Here is a 20848-nt window from a genome sequence, read left to right on the forward strand (position 1 = left end):
AAGAGAGTTGGAACTTACTTTTGTCATGAATAGACTAGGAAGTAGTGAGCAACAGAGACCTGGTGCCATTGGAATGGAGGCGTAGAGGGACTGCCGTGGGTGAATTTAGCTTTCAGTCCAGCCTGGACACTAGAATTTATTTTGCAGCAAAGCAACATCTGAACCCAGCCTATAAGGGATTTTGTAAATAACTCATGTTTATTATAGAAAGGAGAAGACTGTAGCACTCCAATAAGATGAAAAGTGAATGTGGCTTTATTCCAATTCAAACATCAAGGCAACGTTTCAGCTGCACGCAGGCAGCCTTTGTCAAGCAGTTACATAGTGCACATGGTGCGGTATATATATGGTGGAAGGACATGACGTCACAATTACATCACATCATTAGCATATCAAAACAAACAATCAATCTGTATTATATTACACCATAATCATTATATATCAGGCAGTAGTGAACTTCAAGTGCATATTAGGTGTACAGTGGTAATAAACATAAGAGAATGTGAAAAGAACTCACAACGTAAATCTACAGAGACGGGATCACTGGGCGGGTCCTGCGTGATGTCACAGAAGAGCATCGGGCGCTCCGTCCTATGGCGGAGTGGCGCGCGATGTTCAATGCAGCGGAGAAATACTTGGACCGCAACCGGAAGGTGGGGTTGGAACGCAACCGGAAATGGTGCGATCGCACCCAATCGTATGGGTGGAAAGGAACAGAGGAGACTGCAGTGCGGGCATAGGGGGATGTCGCGCACGCGCAGTGAATGAGTGTCACATGCGCATGCGCAGAGAGAGCAAGAAAGCATATCTGGCCATTATTGTTAAGGGCAGCTGAAAGGGCAAAAATAAAATGAGGGAAAATAATAGAGAGAGAAATAAAGAAGTGGCGGAGCAGCAGAAGTATGATTAGGGGTGCACCTAAAAGTAGTTGTTGTCCTGTGTAAGGGCGAAAAGTCTTGTATATATCTCTCGCCTAGTACAGACAGCAATGGATAAATGGGGCCACACATCCATTGCTGTCTGTACTAGGCGAGAGATATATACAAGACTTTTCGCCCTTACACAGGACAACAACTACTTTTAGGTGCACCCCTAATCATACTTCTGCTGCTCCGCCACTTCTTTATTTCTCTCTCTATTATTTTCCCTCATTTTATTTTTGCCCTTTCAGCTGCCCTTAACAATAATGGCCAGATATGCTTTCTTGCTCTCTCTGCGCATGCGCATGTGACACTCATTCACTGCGCGTGCGCGACATCCCCCTATGCCCGCACTGCAGTCTCCTCTGTTCCTTTCCACCCATACGATTGGGTGCGATCGCACCATTTCCGGTTGCGTTCCAACCCCACCTTCCGGTTGCGGTCCAAGTATTTCTCCGCTGCATTGAACATCGCGCGCCACTCCGCCATAGGACGGAGCGCCCGATGCTCTTCTGTGACATCACGCAGGACCCGCCCAGTGATCCCGTCTCTGTAGATTTACGTTGTGAGTTCTTTTCACATTCTCTTATGTTTATTACCACTGTACACCTAATATGCACTTGAAGTTCACTACTGCCTGATATATAATGATTATGGTGTAATATAATACATATTGATTGTTTGTTTTGATATGCTAATGATGTGATGTAATTGTGACGTCATGTCCTTCCACCATATATATACCGCACCATGTGCACTATGTAACTGCTTGACAAAGGCTGCCTGCGTGCAGCTGAAACGTTGCCTTGATGTTTGAATTGGAATAAAGCCACATTCACTTTTCATCTTATTGGAGTGCTACAGTCTTCTCCTTTCTACATTGTGAAGTGTCTCCCGTGACCTGGGATTCCGACCGTGTGCACCCATCTTCGACCTATAATCTACAGAGTGCTGCTCCTTATCCTTTGTTTTTTTTTTTTCATGTTTATTATAGTGATGAAAAAAAAAAAAAAGGTTGATTGGTTTTGTATTTCTACTGTAAATGGCAGGGGCAGTCGATCAAATAGGCTACAAAGTCATTGCTGCAATCTATCCTATACTGAAAGTTGAAAATGTCTAGTCAAGCTAATAGTTGGACAGCAAAGGCATTGCTGAAAGAGCATGGGTCACTTTAAAGGAGTAGTCCAGTGGTGATTCAGTGGTGAGCAACTTATCCCCTATCCTAAAAATAGGGGATAAGTTGCAGATCGCAGGGGGTCCGACCACTGGGGCCCCCTGCGATCTCCTGTACGGAGCCCCGACAGCCCGCGGGAAGGGGGCGTGTCGACCTCCGCACGAGGCGGCGGCCGACACGCCCCCTCAATACAACTCTATGGCAAAGCCGAAGCGCTGCCTTCGGCAATCTCCGGCTCTGCCATAGAGATGTATTGAGGGGGGCGTGTAGGCCGCCGCCTCGTGCGGGGGTCGACACCCGCTATCTCGGCGGAGAGCCGGGGCCCCGTACAGAGAGATCGCAGGGGGCCCCAGCGGTCGGACCCCCCGCGATCTCAAACTTATCCCCTATCCTTAGGATAGGGGATAAGTTTTTCACCACTGGACTACCCCTTTAAGTAAATCATACCTAAATGGTAGAGGTTTTCTTCATTGTCCTGAAACCCCAATATATATGTAATATTAATCTCTAACACAACATTTAATAGTATATATGTATAATGTTAATACTTATTTAAAAGTTGGATTCACACAAGACATAATTTTACCTCATGAGCCAATACACTGCAAAATTTGTATAACGCCTGGATTTTGCAAAGGGTAAAGTCAGTGGCAAAGAGCTATGTAAGCAGGGCTCAAGTCCTGCAGGAACGGAGTTCCTGCACTTTTCCCATTAGCATGAGTCCTGCAGGACCAGCCCTGGAGTGGAAATCTTGGGTTCCCACACTTTTTTTTCCCCCAGGACTTGACCCTTGTATGTAAGGCTATGTTCTAGCTAAAAAACAAACAAAAAAAATCTTACCAAATGGCTTCTGGTCTGACCTTTAAGCCCTTGGCTACAGTTATGAACTAGTCTACACTTTGCGGATATTGTGGCATTAAACTAAATAGACATGGCATGGCTGCACTGTCCTATACATTAGCTTACTGTTCTGCAGTCTAAGTCCCCAAATATAGATAATTTTGTGGTAGATAAATTTGTGGCATAGTAAATCCTACCTAAAGCTAATTTAAAGGTAACTGGAATGTAATATGGGCAGTAACATTAAAATCTCTGTTTTTTATTGCTTGCTTATTTTCCAGAGTTCACTAGGAGTTTGGCTTTGGCTCTGTTCACCGATTCAGCAGGTCAGGTTTTTAATCCTGCAAAATAACACACAAACAGAAACTCCACATACCCTATTTAAAATGAATAGGACCTGCTGGATCCATTGTGACACACTGTTTAACGCTGCTGTAAACATAGCACCAAACAACCACTTTAGGCTTTACCCTATGCACAGTACATTTTTGGGATGTAGGACAAACTAATTTATCTAATGCCTTGGTAGGATAACATCTTATTAAGGATGTCTTCAAACAAGCTTGTCAAACATTTTTAATAGCTTACGCACTGCTCATACTGTGTTTGCAGTGTATGGGAAAGGTATACATAGGGAAATACTTCATAAGTATACATGTCCATTGCCCATAGTTTCCAAACAGCAGACTACACCTTCCTATAATAAAAAAAATTAAGTCCCATGAGATTGTGGTTTTTCACCTCCTGTTTAATGCCATGTCCGCTACTTGATTTCTACAGGAAATTACAGTAAGTGTGTGTAGTGTAAATAGGCATAGACGCACTAGGATTTGAAAGGAAATGCTGGAGTGTATAGAAAGTTATATCAATGCATGATTAAGCCATAACCAGCTCAGAAAGACCATCACAGTAATCATTTGATGGAAGCCTAACATAACTGACACTCTAGTTTAGTCTTGCCCACATACATGTTTAGTTAAGGTGTAAGCAACGGGGTTTACATTTTCTCTTGATGATATTTTATTCCTTATGATTATGTTCTTCAAAAAAACAAAATATAAAATTTCCACATGTAATAAATAACATAGCATGTGCTAACTTGTTTAGGCATCTCAATTAGAGAAGAGTGAAGTTACAGTAATTCGATTAGTCATGAACCTCGCGGCTCGGCAGTTGATGACTTTAGCCTGCATAAATTAGTTCAGCTTTCAGGTGCTCCGGTGGGCTGGAAAAGGTGGGCACAGTCCTAGGACTGTATCCACCTTTTCCAGCCCACAGGAGCACCTGCAAGCTGAACTAATCAAGTCAGCAACCACCGAGCCGAGAAGTTTATGACAAATCAAATTACTGTAACTTCACTCATCTCTAATCTCAATCTTTGCTTAAAAACTTGAAGAAAAATATCCTTTAATACAACAACCAATGTAAATTTTCTAGTACAGTAGTAAATATATAAGTCTCTTTCTTTTAATGAGGCACGTCTAATTCGATAACACCAAAAGGTTTTAGATTTATAAAAAGGGTAAAAAAAATACCCACCTATATTTTAACTGCCACTCCTCTGCTGTGTGTACTTCAATGATATGTACACTGTCCTTGTGACACTGAAGTAAATCACTGGTCTCAGCAGTTTGAGCTTGCATGTACTGCACATAAAAACTAAGGCCAGTAAATGGCTGCAGTATCACATGAACAATGTATATCTCATCATCACAACAGGCATTACAGGTGAGTAACTTTTCTGCTTTTCCAGCTGGACAGAAGTCCTAAAGAACTCCTTTACAAATAAAGAGTAAAAAAATAAATAAAAGTGCTATATCAGTTTAGGAAGTCAAAAAGGAAACGTGTGTCCTAGCTTATTTTGATCACTTCATACAGATCCACATCTTTGAGTGAAAATGAAAGAACCATCTTTAGTTACATTTGTTACACAACTGGTAATTGGTTCAGAAAGCCCTAAGAATGGCAAATCAAAATAGTTAAATAGAGAAAGATAGGCGATAGATGTGATACAGATCAGAAATTGCATAATCTACATCGAGATAAGGCCCACAATTAAGAGGTTATCTGCAGATCAATCATTAGGATGACTTACAGCAGGGCTTTAGAGATTGTCCACAACACCATCTTCCAACAACTCAGCACTACCTGGATTTTAACCTAACAATGTTTAACCCTTCTTCCCACCTGACACTGCAGGGTCCCCAAGTTTATGGCTGACAATGCAAGCACCACACCTGATCTAATATGGCAACACCACACCTGATCTAATGGTGCAGGGTGTATGGGTATGCCCTTGCGTCCTGATACTTAAGGACGCAGGATATACTTGCCCTGGTCCCGTTACCGGGGTTTGAAGCATGCTCACGAGCTGAGCACGCTTTATACCTGGTGAGTCCTGACTGCTATCTGGGTTAAAGACTGACAATGCCGATCAGGCGATGTCCGGCCCTAACCCTTAAGATCAAAGTTGATCGCGGCGACAAAAAAAAAAAAAATCATAGCAGCGGAGCTGATCAGGACCATCGTGGTGTCTTGATCAGCTGAGGGGAAGGCAGGAGGGCCCTCACCTGCCTCCTCGTTGTCTGTTCAGTGCTCTGATGCGCCCAGCCTGCCATGGAGCAGCAGAGCACCGATAACACTGATCAATGCTGAGCCAAAGCTTCAAAGCTTAGCATTGAACAGTGTATGCAATCGAATGATGGAGACTAAAAAGTAAAAAAAATAAAATAAATGTGAATAAGCTCCTCCCCTACTAAAAGTTTGAATCACCCCCATTTCCTATTTTTTAAATAAAATAATGCAATGAAAAAAATTTTTTTTGTATTGCAAGTGCATAAACGTCCAAACTATTGAAATATAATGTTAGTTAAACCGCACGGTCAATGGCGTACATGTAAAAAAACAAAAAAAAAAACAAAAAAACTTTTGGCCCCTTCATATTCCATAAAAAAAATTATAAAAAGCGACCAAAAAGTCCCAACGCAGAGATGGTACAGATAAAAACTACAGACCACAGCGCAAAAAAAATGAGCCCTCATACAACCCTGTATGCGGAAAAATTTAAGTTATTAGGACCAAGCCCATTTTCACCTTAAGCACCAGAGCATTTTTTTTGCACATCTGATCAGTCATTTAAACCATTAATAACTCTGGGATGCTTTTCCTAATCATTCTGATTCCGAGATTGTTTTTTCGTGACAGTCATGGCCGTAAATATTGGCGCCCCTGAAAATTTTCAAGAAAATTAAGTATTTCTCACAGAAAAGGATTGCAGTAACACACGTTATGCTAATTTATTCCCTGTGTGTGTGTATTTGAACTAAACCAAACAAGGGAGGAAAAAAAGCAAATTGGACATAATGTCACACCAAACTCCAAAAATTAGCTGGACAAAATTATTGGCACCCTTTTAAAATTGTGGAAGAATAAAATTGTTTCAAGCATGTGATGCTCCTTTAAACCCACCTGGGGCAAGTAACAGGTGTGGGCAATATAAAAATCACACCTGAAAGCAGATAAAAAGGAGACAAATTCACTTAGTCTTTGCATTGTGTGTGTGTGCGCGCCACGTTAAGAATGGACAACAGAAAGAGAAGAAAACTGTCTGAAGACTTGACAACTAAAATTATGGAAAAATATCAACAATCTCAAGGTTACAAGTTCATTTTCAGAGATCTAGATTTGCCTTTGTCCACAGTGCGCAACATTATCAAGAAGTTTGTAACCCATGACACTGTAGCCATTTCCCATGGGCATGGAAGGAAGAGAAAAATTGATGAAAGGTGTCAACGCAGGATAGTCCAGATGGTGGATAAGCAGCCCCAAACAAGTTCCAAAGATATTAAAGCTGTCCTGCAGACTCGGGGAGCACCAGTATCAGCGCAAACTAGCTGTTGACACTTAAATGAAACGCTATGGCAGGAGACCCAGGAGGACCCCACTGCTGACACAGACATAAAAAAGCAAGACCACATTTTGCCAAAATTAACTTGAGTAAGCCAAAATCCTTCTGTGAAAAAGTCTTGTGGACAGATGAGACTAAGATAGAGCTTTTTGGTAAAGCACATCATTCTACTGTTTACCGAAAATGGAATGAGGCCTACTAAGAAAAGAACACAGTACCTACAGTGAAATATGGTGGAGGTTCAATTATGTTTTGGGGCTGTTTTGCTGCCTCTGGCACTGGGTGCCTTAACCTCTTAAGGACGCAGGGCGTATGGATACGCCCTGCATCCCGAGTCCTTAAGGACGCAGGGCGTATCCATACGCCCGTGGGAATTCCGGCCCCCACCGCTAGCCGGTTGGGGACCGGAGCCGGATGCCTGCTGAAATCGTTCAGCAGGCATCCCGGCATATCGCCCAGGGGGGTCATTATGCCCCCCCATGTCGGCGATCGCCGCAGATCGCTGGACAATTCAGTCCAGCGATCTGCGGCGATTCCGGGTCAATCGGGTCTCCAGTGACCCGGTGACCCGGAATTACTGGCTGTTCGGGGCCGTCTCTGACGGCCCCGAACAGCCAGAGCCTGCAGGGGTGAGGTGGCACTGATGCCACCTCACGATCGCCCTGATTCGTCGGCCGGATTACCGGCCGACCAATCAGGGCGCCTGCTGCGGGCGTCACTCCCGCACCCGCTCCGCCCCTCTTCCGGAGGGCGTGAGCGGGTGCGGGAAGACGACCCCGGGTGCTGGGGACCCCGATCCCCGGCGTCCATGTTGGGATCGGGGCCCCAGGAGCGACGGCGGCGGCGAGGGACAGTCCAGCGATGAAGCAACAGCAGGAGGTGAGTTACAGCCTCCTGCTGTTGCTTAGCAACAGCTCCCAGCATGCAAAAAGTGCATGCTGGGAGCTGTAGTTATGCAACAGCAGGAGGCAGACCACCACAACTCCCAGCATTCCCTTATGGGCATGCTGGGACTTATGGTTTTGCAACAGCTGGAGGCACATTATTTCTATGGAAAAGTGTACCTTCAGCTGTTGTATAACTACAACTCCCAGCTTGCACAAACAGCTAAAGTGCATGCTGGGAGTTGTAGTGGTGCATCTGCTGGTTGCATAACTACAACTCCCAGCATGCCCGTTGGCTGTCGGTGACTGCTGAGAGTTGTAGTTTTGCAACAGCTGAAGGCACACTGGAGTTTTTTTTTTTACCTAACTCAGTGTTTCACGACCGGTGTGCCTCCAGCAGTTGCAAACTACAACTCCCAGCAGTCACCTTACACCATGCACCGTACATGCTGGGAGTTGTAGTTTTGCAACAGCTGGAGGCACACTGGTTTTGAAACACTGAGTAAGGTCACAAATTCCGTGATACATAACCAGTGTGCCTACAGCTGTTGCAAAACTAAAACTCTCAGCATGTACAGTCTGTCAGCGCATGCTGGGAGTTTTAGTTTTGCAACAGCTGGATGTCCCCCCCAATGTGAACGTACAGGGTACACTCACATGGGCGGAGGATTACAGTAAGTATCCGGCTGCAAGTTTGAGCTGCAGCAAATTTTCTGCAACAGCTCAGACTGCCAGCGAGAAACTACTGTGAACCCCCGCCCGTGCGACTGTACCCTAAAAACACTACACAACACTACCACAAAAAATAAAATAAAAAGTAAAAAAACACTACATATACACATACCCCTACACAGCCCCCCTCCCCTCCCCAATAAAAATGACAAACATCTGGTACGCCATGGTTTCCAAAACGGAGCCTCCAGCTGTTGCAAAACAACAACTCCCAGTATTGTCGGACAGCCGTTGACTGTCCAGGCATGCTGGGAGTTTTGCAACAGCTGGAGGCACCCTGTTTGGGAATCACTGGCGTAGAATACCCCTATGTCCACCCATATGCAATCCCTAATTTAGGCCTCAAATGCACATGGCGCTCTCACTTTGGAGCCCTGTCGTATTTCAAGGCAACAGTTAAGGGTCACATATGGGGTATCGCCGTACTCGGGAGAAATTGGGCTTCAAATTTTGGGGGGGTATTTTCTGCTTTTACCCTTTTTAAAAATGTAAAGTTTTTGGGAAAAGAAGCATTTTAGGTAAAATTTTTTTTATTTTTTTTACATATGCAATAGTCGTGAAACGCCTGTGGGGTATTAAGGTTCACTTAACCCCTTGTTACGTTCCCCGAGGGGTCTAGTTTCCAAAATGGTATGCCATGTGGGTATTTTTTGCGGTCCTGGCACCATAGGGGCTTCCTAAATGCGGCATGCCCCCAGAGCAAAATTTGCTTTCAAAAAGCCAAATGTGACTCCTTCTCTTCTGAGACCTGTAGTGCGCCAACAGAGCACTTTTCACCCCCATATGGGGTGTTTTCTGAATCGGGAGAAATTGGGCTTCAAATTTTGGGGGGTATTTTCTGCTTTAACCCTTTGTATAAATGTAAATTTTTTGGGAAACCAAGCATTTTAGGTAAATTTTTTTTTTTTTTTTTTACATATGCAAAAGTCGTGAAACACCTGTAGGGTATTAAGGTTCACTTTACCCCTTGTTACGTTCCCCGAGGGGTCTAGTTTCCAAAATGGTATGCCATGTGTTTTTTTTTCTGTCCTGGCACCATAGGGGCTTCCTAAATGCGGCATGCCCCCAGAGCAAAATTTCCTTCAAAAAAGCCAAATGTGACTCCTTCTCTTCTGAGACCTGTAGTGCGCCAGCAGAGCACTTTTCACCCCCATATGGGGTGTTTTCTGAATCGGGAGAAATTGGGCTTCAAATTTTGGGGTGTATTTTCTGCTATTACCCTTTTTAAAAATGTAAAACTTTAGGGAAACCAAGCATTTTAGGTAAAAATTTTTTTTTTTTTTTTTACATATGCAAAAGTCGTGAATCACCTGTGGGGTATTAAGGTTCACATTACCCCTTGTTACGTTCCCCGAGGGGTCTAGTTTCCAAAATGGTATGCCATGTGGGGTTTTTTGCAGTTCTGGCACCATAGGGGCTTCCTAAAAGTGACATGCCCCCCAAAAACCATTTGACGCTCCTTCCCTTCTGAGCCCTCTACTGCGCCCGCTGAACAATTAACATGGACATATGAGGTATGTGCTTACTCGAGAGAAATTGGGTTTCAAATACAAGTAAAAATTTTCTCCTTTTTACCCCTTGCAAAAATTCAAAAATTGGGTCTACAAGAACAAGCGAGTGTAAAAAATGAAGATTGTGTATTTTCTCCTTCACTTTGCTGCTATTCCTGTGAAACTCGTAAAGGGTTAAAACGCTTACTGAATGTCATTTTGAATACTTTCGGGGGTGCAGTTTTTATAATGGGGTCATTTATGGGGTATTTCTAATATGAAGACCCTTCAAATCCACTTCAAACCTGAACTGGTCCCTGAAAAAAAGCGAGTTTCAAAATTTTGTGAAAAATTGGAAAATTGCTGTTGAACTTTGAAGCCCTCTGGTGTCTTCCAAAAGTAAAAACTCATCAATTTTATGATGCAAATATAAAGTGGACATATTGTATATGTGAATAAAAAAAAAATTATTTTGAATATCCATTTTCCTTACAAGCAGAGAGCTTCAAAGTTAGAAAAATGCAAAATTTTCAAATTTTTCATCAAATTTGGGGATTTTTCACCAAGAAAGGATGCAAGTTACCAAAAAATTTTACCACTACGTTAAAGTAGAATATGTCACGAAAAAACAATCTCGGAATCAGAATGATAACTAAAAGCATTCCAGAGTTATTAATGTTTAAAGTGACAGTGGTCAGATTTGCAAAAAATGGCCGAGTCCTTAAGGTGAAAAAGGGCTCAGTCCTTAAGGGGTTAAATGTGTGCAAGGCATCATGAAATCTGAGGATTACCCACGGATTTTGGGTCGCACTGTATAGCCCAGTGTCAGAAAGCTGGGTTTGTGTCCCAGATCTTGGGTCTTCCAGCAGGACAATGACCCCAAACATACTTCAAAAAGCACCCAGAAATGGATGGTAAAGCGCTGGAGATTTCTGAAGTGGCCAGCAATGAAGCAATGAGTCCAGATCTAAATCCCATTGAACACCTGTGGAGAGATCTTAAAATTGCTGTTGGGAAAAGGTGCCCTTCCAATTAGACAGACCTGGAGCAGTTTGCAAAGGAAGAGTGGTCCAACATTCCAGTAGAGAGGTGTAAGAAGCTTATTGATGGTTATAGGAAGCGACTGATTTCAGTTATTTTTTCCAAAGGGTGTGCAACCAAATATTAAGTTAAGGGTGCCAATAATTTTGTCCAGCCCATTTTTGGAGTTTGGTGTGACATTATGTCCAATTTGCTTTTTTTCCTCCTTTTTTGGTTTAGTTCCAATACACACAAATAAACATGTATAGCAAAACATCAGCAGCAATTTTCCAATTTTTCGCAAAATTTTTAAATTTGGAATTTTTCAGGGATCAGTTCACATTTGAAGTGGATTTGAGGGGCCTTCATATAAGAAATACCCCATAAATTACCCCATTATAAAAACTGCACCCCTCAAAGTATTAAAAATGACATTCAGAAAGTTTGTAAACCCTTTAGGTGTTTCACAGGAATAGCAGCAAAGTGGAGGAGAAAATTCAAAATCTATTTTTTTTTTACACTCATGTTCTTGTAGACCCAGTTTTTGAATTTTTGCAAGGGGTAGAAGGAGAAAAAGCCCCCCAAAATTTGTAACCCAATTTCTCTCGAGTAAGGAAATCCATCATATGTGGATGTAAAGTCTTCTGTGGGTGCACCAGAGGGCTCAGAAGGGAAGGAGCGACAATGGGATTTTGAAGAGTGGATTTTGCTGAAATGGTTTTTGGGGGGCATGTCTCATTTATGAAGCCCCTTTGGTGCCAGAACAGCAAAAAATATATAAATAAATGGCACACTATTTGGGAAACACCACCCCTCAAGGAACGTAACAAGGCCAGGTCCTTCAGGCCAAAATGGGGTGAGTCCTTAAGGGGTTAAAGAGGACCTGTGGCCTCCCTAAATATTATGAGATTTTAATATTCCCTGAAAGCTTTGAGTGCCCTGATTCTAGAGGTTTTCTTATTTTAATACACCCTTTCCCCCCGACTTCCATAGTCAGTTGGCGCCCGTAATAGACAGTTGTCTGCCTAAGTAGTAAAACTCTTACAGTAAAGAATTCTCTTCTACGTTCATATAGAAACCTTCTTTCCTCTAGACATAGTATGCTGCCTTGTTATGCATAAATTCCTGAGTATAAACAGGTCATGGGAGACATCTCTGTTTAACTATTTTTATATTAATATATATATATATATATATATATATATATATATATATATATATATATATATATATAGATGAGCTCAAAAGTTTGCATACCCTTGAAGAATTGGCAATATATGTACCATATGTAAAAAACATGAGTGAGCAGGCAAAACACGCTTCTTTTATTTCTTGTAAGATTCACATTCAGCTGTTTATTATAACAGAATGGTACAATCATAAAACAAAGCATGACAAAAAAATTTAAATGACCCCTGTTCAAAAGTCTGCATACCCTTATTTCTTAATACTGTGTATTGCCTCCTTTGGCATTAATGACAGCGTGCAGTTTTTCTTTATAAATTTTCTATTGGACCTCCAAATTCTTGCAGGTGATACAGCTGCCCATTCGTCTTAGCAAAATGCCTTGAGGTAATGCATAGTATTTGGTCATCTTGCATGAACTGCACGTTCTAGATCTTTCCAGAATAGCTTGATGATATTAAAGTCTGGAGACTGGGATGGCCACTCCAGAACCTTCACTTTTTTTTTTTTTTTTGCTGTAACCACTGAAGGGACAACTTGGCCTTGTGCTTAGAGTCATTGTCATGCTGGAAAGTCTAGGAGCATCCCAAACACAGCTTTTGTGTGTATTTTCTAATATCATGCTGCATTTAGCGTGCCATCAATTGTTATGATTCCCTGTACCTTAAGCTCATCCTCACCTCAAAACATCAATGTGCCACCACCATGCTTCACAGAGGGGATGTATTCTTTTTGCTATATAGGCCTGGCTGACCCCTCTGCAAACAAAGCACTTATGGTCTTGGTCTTGTCACTCCAAATTACACTGTGCCAGAAGCTGGAAGGCATTTAAAAGGTATAGTCAGGCATATTGTAACCAGGTTTTTTTGTATGACATTGGCACAGTAAAGTTTTTTTTTTTTCCTGGCAACTTGACCTTGCAGCTCTTTTTCCAAAGCATTCATTTCTCCTGAGGTTACCTGCAGAATTTTCTTTGTATCTCGAATAATTCCACTGGCAGTTGTGGCTAAAATCTCTTGGTCTTGGCTTGATGTCCTTGAATGTTCTACTTCTTAATAAGTGACTGAACAGTATCGACTGGCATTTTAAGGCTTTAAATATATTAAATATATTTTTATATCCTTTTCCATTTCTATAAATTTCCACAGGTCTACATGTTTCAGTGTCCAGCATGCCATTTTCATCCACGTGAGAGATAATTAACTTATTGTCTATTTAAACACAAACATTAATTGCAATTTAAGGAGCCACAGGTGTGGCAAATCAATTTTCAATTGCCATTTTAATCTGTGCGTCATCTTGTGTGTCTAACAGGCCAAACATTCAAGGGAAGGCAACATTTTGATCAGGACCATTTGGGTGATTGTTGTTTTGGCTCCTTTTTAAATCATAATGATAACAGAAATGTCATAATAAATGGCTTCATATAATCACTATCCTTAAATAAAAGACAATTTATTGCATGATCAGTCATATTTTCTACATCAATGCCAAAATGTCAGTTTCTGCCAGGGTATGCAAACTTTTGAGCACAACTGTACGTAGTTTTTATTCCATTGTCTCCCCTCCCCACACACAGAAGCTTTAAATACTCTAATAAGGGGTCATCAAGACTGCTTATTGAGCCACTAGCCTCAATCCACATTTATTCCCAACATTATGCATGTTATGTCATACCACGTTCCACCTTTGAGCCTCCACATTTATTCAAAAACTGAAGAGAGAGGCAGCTATCTCCATACATTTTTATGTTAGTTATGGAAACAGTAGAGCATGAAATTTGTTGCATCATTAGTAATAGTACAGGGCTTGTTAAATGAAAAAAGTCTTAGAGAATCTGACAGCTGGTTTACCTGCACTTAACCCAGTATACTGTGTTATAGTGCGGGTGAAAAAATTTAAAACGTATGGTCACTAACTGTTTTTTCTCCAGGCTCCAGTGCAGAGTTATGGATTTTTACACTTTTATTCTCACAGCGTACCAGCGTGCATTGAAGGCAGGAAACTGGCTCGCCCAGCTTCCCTGCCTCCTGAATATTTAGCCCCTGGCTTGCCCCCAATCTGGAGTATCCCCCCCCCACTCTTCTGGCTCACATCCTAGTGACACGAGAGTGAAGGCTGAATTTTCAAATTTGCGGGGTGGTTGCAGAATACTAAGGAGGCAGGAGAGCTGGACGAGGTGGATCCCCATCTCCATTGCGTGCTGGGGCCCAATATGAATAAGAGTATAATGATTCATAACTCTGCAAAAACAGTAATCAACCTTTTTTACTGGGTCTAGTGTGGGTGAACCAGCTGTCAGATTCTCTAACTCATTAAACACCTTTACCCATATTTATTAATATGTTGGTGACAAAAATGGGTGTGATTTACCCACAAAAAAATCAATCACAGCTCAGCTTTCAGATTGTGAGCTCTGGTAAAATGAAAGCTGAGCTTTGATTGGTTGTTATGGACAAATCACACCAGTTTTGTGTGGAAATTCATTTGTAATATACAGCCTACTATCAGTCAAGAAAACATGTGCAGTTTGCCTTTAAGCTACTCTGCTTCCACTACATTGTAAACAAAAGCTTTGCCAAGGCCAATAGTTGTGGCATCAGATGCGCAATTTCAAAAAGTTAAAAAGTAACTTACCTGGGACCATGATCTTTACTAATCTTTTCTCCCTCCTAAGGCTATGTTCATACAGCCGAATGTCCACCCAGAAAATTTCTGGGCAGACATTCTGCAGACCGTTCGGAAATACGTTGTTTTAATAGCAATGCATTTCCAAGCGGATTCCACAAAAAGCATTGACAAGTCAATTCTTTTTCGGGAGGCTGAAATTAGAATTTCTGTGACAGATGTTTCGCAGATGGAATCTCCACTGTGTGCACATCACAGCACGATCCCATTGAAAGCAAATTCTGCCATGTGAACATAGCTTACCCTCACTGCCTACTATGTACTTTAAAGGGGTTGTATGGTATAAGAAAACATGCCTGCTTTCACCAAAAATATTGCCACACCTGTAAACTGTCCCTGTGTGTTATGGCAGCTCCATCCCATTCACTTCATGGACTGATGCTGTACTGTTTCAGTGTGGAAGCAGCCATGTTTTCCTAGTCCTGTACAACCCTTGAAAAAAAAGAATACCACTGTTATGTAACACTGTGGAAATGAAGGCAGATTTTTTTTCATTTGATCATATTCTTTACCTGAAACAAAAGTCAGAAAATGTTAATGTAATATTTAAGTTGCATTTCATATAACCTTTATGAGATGACAAACTGATACTTAGCACTTAATTTAGACATTTAAGTTGACTTATATGCACCTTTAATTGAGCTCAGCCATGTCTAAAGGAAAATCTGCATCAATAATGAACATAATGTGCAACAATGGCCTAAGGTTGATTGCTCTGACAAAGAAGCATGTCTGCTCCATAACACGTAGGATTTTGGTCCACTGTGCCTGCCATAGTGACACCACTATTTTCAGGATCTTTTTGGCTTTATATCCGTACAGGATTGAGACGCTGCAGTCCGGGGTGCTCCCCCCTGCAGTTGGATTAGACAATCACACCCTAAAACAAAGGGTGTGGTAGTTTTGCCTGGGACACCTTTACACACATAAGACTTGCATTTGAAGATACTTTCAAGGTAACTCATTGGTATAGTCCATATAAGAGCTTGCCAATTCAGGGAACAGGACACTGACAAACCTGTCGTGGATGGTGAACGTTGCTGTATACACAGAGACGACAGACTGGTACCATTGTCCGTTCATTGTATGCATATTTGTGATTGATGGCTATGCTGTAATTGATAGTAATGTGCAAGGGTCCGTATCGGGGCACTTACTGTATTCATTATTGATTTGCAATGACCTATGGTGGCTAAGAGCTGGAGGTATCTGTAACTTTTGAAATATTAATAAACTAATGGGGGGAAAAAAAAGCTAAAAACACAATTTTTATTAACTGCTCGAAAAAATTACTGTAGAGTACAGTGCAATACCTAAAATAGTATTTACATAAATCGATATTTTCAAGTTTTATTGCATGATAAGATTCTCATTTCTATTGCCTGCTTCCTAGACTGCTGCAGCCAGTGTTTTGCAGAGTGGGTAGGTCCTGCTCTTGTCTCAGAAGAAAGCATAGAAATGAATATCAGAGGACTGGAAGGAGACAAATGGTAACTGAAGTGGGACTGGATGTAAACAAAGTTTAAAGTTATTAAAGTTTTATAGTGGCTATCAGTCATGTAAAAGTATTAAAGTTAATCTGGCGTATATATGGCGATGGTGCAAGAGTTGTGCCACATCATCCATAGCAACTGTCAGCTTTATGATACAGCTAACACTCTGCTGCAAGGACCAGTATCAAAAGCCAGGCCATTTAACCTTTCAATGCTTACCTTGGAATCCAAGTTACTTAAAGGGATACTCTGGTGGAATTTTTTTTTTTTTTTTTAAATCAACTGTAATTATCAGCTGCTGTATGCTCCACAGGAAGTTCTTTTCTTTTTTAATTTCTTTTCTGTCTGTCCACAGTGCTCTCTGCTAACACCTCTGTCCATGTCAGGAACTGTCCAGAGCAGGAACAATTCCCTATAGCAAACCTATCCTGCTCTGGACAGTTCCTGACATGGACAGAGGTGTCAGCAGAGAGCACTGTGGACAGACAGAAAAGAAATTCACAAAGAAAATAACTTCCTCTGTGGTATACAGCAGCTGATAAGTACTGGAAGGATTAAGATTAAGATTTTTTAATAGAAGTAATTTACAAATATGTTTAACTTAACAAATCTGTTAAAAAAATAAAATAAAGTTTTCTACAGGAGTACCCCCTTTAACTCACACAGCTGCTATGTTCATGAAAAATGAAAAAGTTGTGGCTCTTTTTCAAAATTTTCAGATTGTATTGAAGAAGTTTTCTATACCCTCTCCTCAAAAGAGCCTTTATAAAAGCCATTATATGGCCATGTCAACAAAATTGTCACACACTGATGAAATAAAATAGTTAAATAGTCTCAACACTGAAAATAGCTGGACCCTTTGACAGAAAAAAAAAAATCTAATTGCAGGGAAGTTAGAGAAGGGTAAAAAAAAAAACTTAGTATAAAAGTCAGTATAAAATAGTTAAACATTAATTAATTTATTATAGGGAACCGATTAGCATATTTTAGCATATAACACACTTGGCAATGCGTTATATATGCTAAAACCGTTATCCTCACCAGGCAACGTTTGTGCCCCCACCCAGGCGACGTTTGTGCCCCCAGGGATGGTGAAGATATTAAGTTGAACTTGCAATAGAAAAGTAAAGTAGTGTTGGAGCACTCCCCTCATACACATATGTTTCAGCAGTAAAACATCGTTATAGAGGGAGTAGGTGAGCTTACAGCAGGGAGGTGGACAGATGAAACCAAGACGGGTGGGTTCAGCCGGTGGGCGACGGTCCGTATCGCGCTTCTTGCGTTTCGTCAGGCCTCTTCCGGCAGGTATGTATCAGACAGGTATATACAAAAGAGACGGGGAGGGGTCACAGAAAACACCAAACCTAGTGCACAAAATAACTCAATGCCAAAACCTATAAATGCCTTTAAAAACCAATCTAAAAGGATGGCAGCAACATAAATCAAGCTGAAAGTAAAACCATGAGGGGAATTATAACAAGGTATTCATTTCATTATTATCATTCAGTCCCAGAGGTCTTGTCGCGTGCAGGCGAAGGATCCATCTGGCTTCTTTTGTAAGTAGGATTTTATGTCTATTTTTTCCCCCGTGCGTTTTCTCCACTCGTTCCAATGCGGCAAATTTTACTGCTTTAGGGTCGCTAGTATGTTTTGCTACCATATGCTCTATAAAGCGGGTGGACCCTCTGCCAGTTTTCAAGTAGTGGAGGTGCTCTCTAACTATGGAATAAGGGGCGAATGGTCTTGCCCACATAATAAAAACCGCAATCACATATTAACGCATAAACTACTTGATCTGTTCTACAAGTAATGAAGTGGCGGATTTGGACATTGTAGCTCCCCAATTTTACTGTTTTAGCTTGCAGATTGTGTTTGCAAAACGAACATGATCCACAACAAAAATTGCCAACTGGTCTACTGTCTGACAACCACTCTTTATTCATGTTATTCTTTCTTTGATGTTGTTTAATGAAGTTGTGTATTGTGTTATTTTTCCTATATGTCACTATGGGTGTTTCTTTAGTGAGAGTGGTTAACTGTGCATCAGTTTGGAGAATATATCAATTCTTTAATATGGCTTTTTTTAAAGGGGTAGTCCAGTGGTAAAAAAAAAAACATATCCCCTATCATAAGGATAGGTGATAAGTTTCAGTTCGCGGGGGGTCCGGCCGCTGGGGCCCCCTGCGATCTCCTGTACGGGGCCCTGGCTCGCTGGCCAGATAGCGCGTGTTGACCACCGCACAAAGCGGCGTCCGACACTTTCCCTCAATACAACTCTAAGGCAGAGCCGGAGATTGCCGGTTCGGATCTGCCATAGAGTTGTATTGAGGGGGCGTGTCAGCCGCCGCTTCGTGTGGTGGTCAACACGCCCCCTTCCCGCGGGCTGTCGGGGCCCCGTACAGGAGATCACGGGGGGCCCCAGCGGTCGGACCCCCCGCAATCTGAAACTTATCCCTATCCTTAGGATAGGGGATACGTTTTTCACCACTGGATATCTCCTTTAATTGTGTTGTTCATATTTTATTTTTATTTTTTTTCCGTTTAAAAATACTGACGTTCCTGACCTTCTCTCTTTCTCGGACTTCTCAGCAAATCCTGTCAGGCTACATTATTAATTGTCTTTGGCTTTTTGGCTTATATTTTTAGGGTTATCTACTTCTCAATCAGGATTCTAAGTTCTCCGCCTGTCTGTCAAATCTTTCCTGTGTATTACTGATCCTTTTCAGCCAGACCAGTTGGCCATAAGGGATGCTATCCCTGACTTGGGGGGGGGGGGGGGTAAATCAGAGGATTTGTAGTGGAGGAGGTCGTTCTTAGAGATTACCTTCCGGAAACCAGATATCTGTTTTTCCACTATGTCTATTTTAATATAAAGGAATTCCAAAAAGTCACCCTGAAATGACCGAGGTGAACCTCATATTAACATCCTTTATGTCATTGAGGTAGGTGACAAACTCATGGAATTGCTCTCTGGACCCATCCCAGACGATCAAAAGATCATCCACAAATCGAAGCAACAATTTAATGTAGCGGTTAAAAGGATTTAGTGGTGTGAAAATGTAATTTGGCTAAAAAGATGTTGGCAAACGAACAAGATATCGGCATCCCCATCGCCGTTCTGGACAATTTGTTAAAACATTGTGTATCAAACTGAAAGTTGTTGTTAGTGAGGATAAACCGTACAGATTCTGCTACAAACTCTGATCTGAACTCCTGTAACGTGTACTAGTAAGGAATTCTTTGAGAGCCTGTATACCCGCATCCCTCAGGATACAGGCTCTCTACATCCACGGACACCAATGCAAATCCTGGCTGCCAGACAAATTTATCAAGCACTATTAAGGCATCCCCAGAATCTTTCACATATGTGGGGATGTTTTTAAGTAGGGGGGCAATCAGCCACTCTATATAGCTCGATATTCGATATATAGTACTACGTTGGGGAGTCTATCCCCGCTACAATCGGCCTACCTGGGGGAAGGTATAACCCTTTCATGTACCTTCGGGAGGATATACTATTTAGGTATGGTTGGAGTGTCTGGTAGCAGCTTCTCTGCGATTTTCGTAGTGATTTTGCCTTTCTCAGTATACTTCCTAAGGTGAGTATGCAGTTTCCCCATTGTTTCCCTTGCAGGGTAAACCTCCTTATTATTTAATTGTTTTAGGGATTCCTGCTGATAATCTAACTTCTTCCAAACAAAGTCTCCCCCCCCATTGTCGGCTCTAGACAATCGTGCAGGGATGTGGAAATCCTATCGCCCGACGCCCGGGACAAGTAGTTTTGGGCGCCGGGCAGGTGAATTGTTCATAGATTTAGCCCTGTATCGGGCTAGCAGGGACAGACCGACTTCTCCCTTATTTTTCTTTAATGCCGGTGTGAGGCGCAGGAGCCGATGCAAGTCTGCACCTCACACCGGCGCTCAGGGTGTATGGAGGGTGCGGCGGCCCCCAGCTGACCGCAGAGCCCGAGGTCGCACGTTTGCGTTACAATACATAATTAAGCCACACCCCTTTATCTCCCCTGATGGAGGACGCAGCTCAGAAGACACAGCAGGGTGAGAGAAAGGACGTAGACAGCTCGGTACACAGCTCCCTCCCCCGAACACAGCTCTGTCCCTCCCCCTGCTCTGTCTCCACAGGACCTAATCCACCACGGGGAGGTTGCTAGTTTGCACGGGGAAAACACAGAGCAGGAGGGGTGAGGGGGAGGACGGAAATCTCACCTCACACCAGCCAGTGTGACTACCGCTCTGATGTCCACTCATGGCCATCTCAGGTGAGGAGGCCAAGAATGCAGGCAGCGGCAGGAAGGGTGGTTGTATATGTATGGTGTGATTGTATGTGTAATGTATGATTGGGGGGGGGGCAGTGGCGGGTGTTTGTATGATGTGTGCATATGTATGGTGTGAGTGTATGTGTGATGTGTGTATGTAATGTATGATTGGGGGGGGCAGTGGCGGGTGTATGTATGATGTGTGCATATGTATGTGTGATGTGTGCATATGTATGGTGTGA

General features: G+C 42.2%; 1 protein-coding gene across 4 annotated transcripts in view; it reads right to left on the reverse strand.

The window, feature by feature from the left end:
• The window catches only part of RPRD1A (regulation of nuclear pre-mRNA domain containing 1A), a 90702-nt gene that overhangs the window by 22940 nt on the left and 46914 nt on the right, over positions 1–20848 (reverse strand). Inside the window, exon 7 of one of the 4 annotated variants that reach the window (XM_056520812.1) lies at positions 15164–15272. The exons of 1 other annotated variant lie outside the window; for it this stretch is intronic. In XM_056520812.1, the coding sequence (XP_056376787.1) occupies positions 15204–15272 (69 nt within the window). In that variant the 3' untranslated portion in view covers positions 15164–15203. Of the gene's footprint in view, positions 1–3507; positions 3632–15163; positions 15353–20848 lie in introns of those variants that run through there. 2 more of the 4 variants (XM_056520813.1, XM_056520814.1) reach the window with 2 other exon arrangements.

This window comes from Hyla sarda, chromosome 5 (genome assembly GCF_029499605.1).
Source record: "Hyla sarda isolate aHylSar1 chromosome 5, aHylSar1.hap1, whole genome shotgun sequence".
In the NCBI taxonomy this organism is placed as follows: Eukaryota; Metazoa; Chordata; class Amphibia; order Anura; family Hylidae; genus Hyla; species Hyla sarda.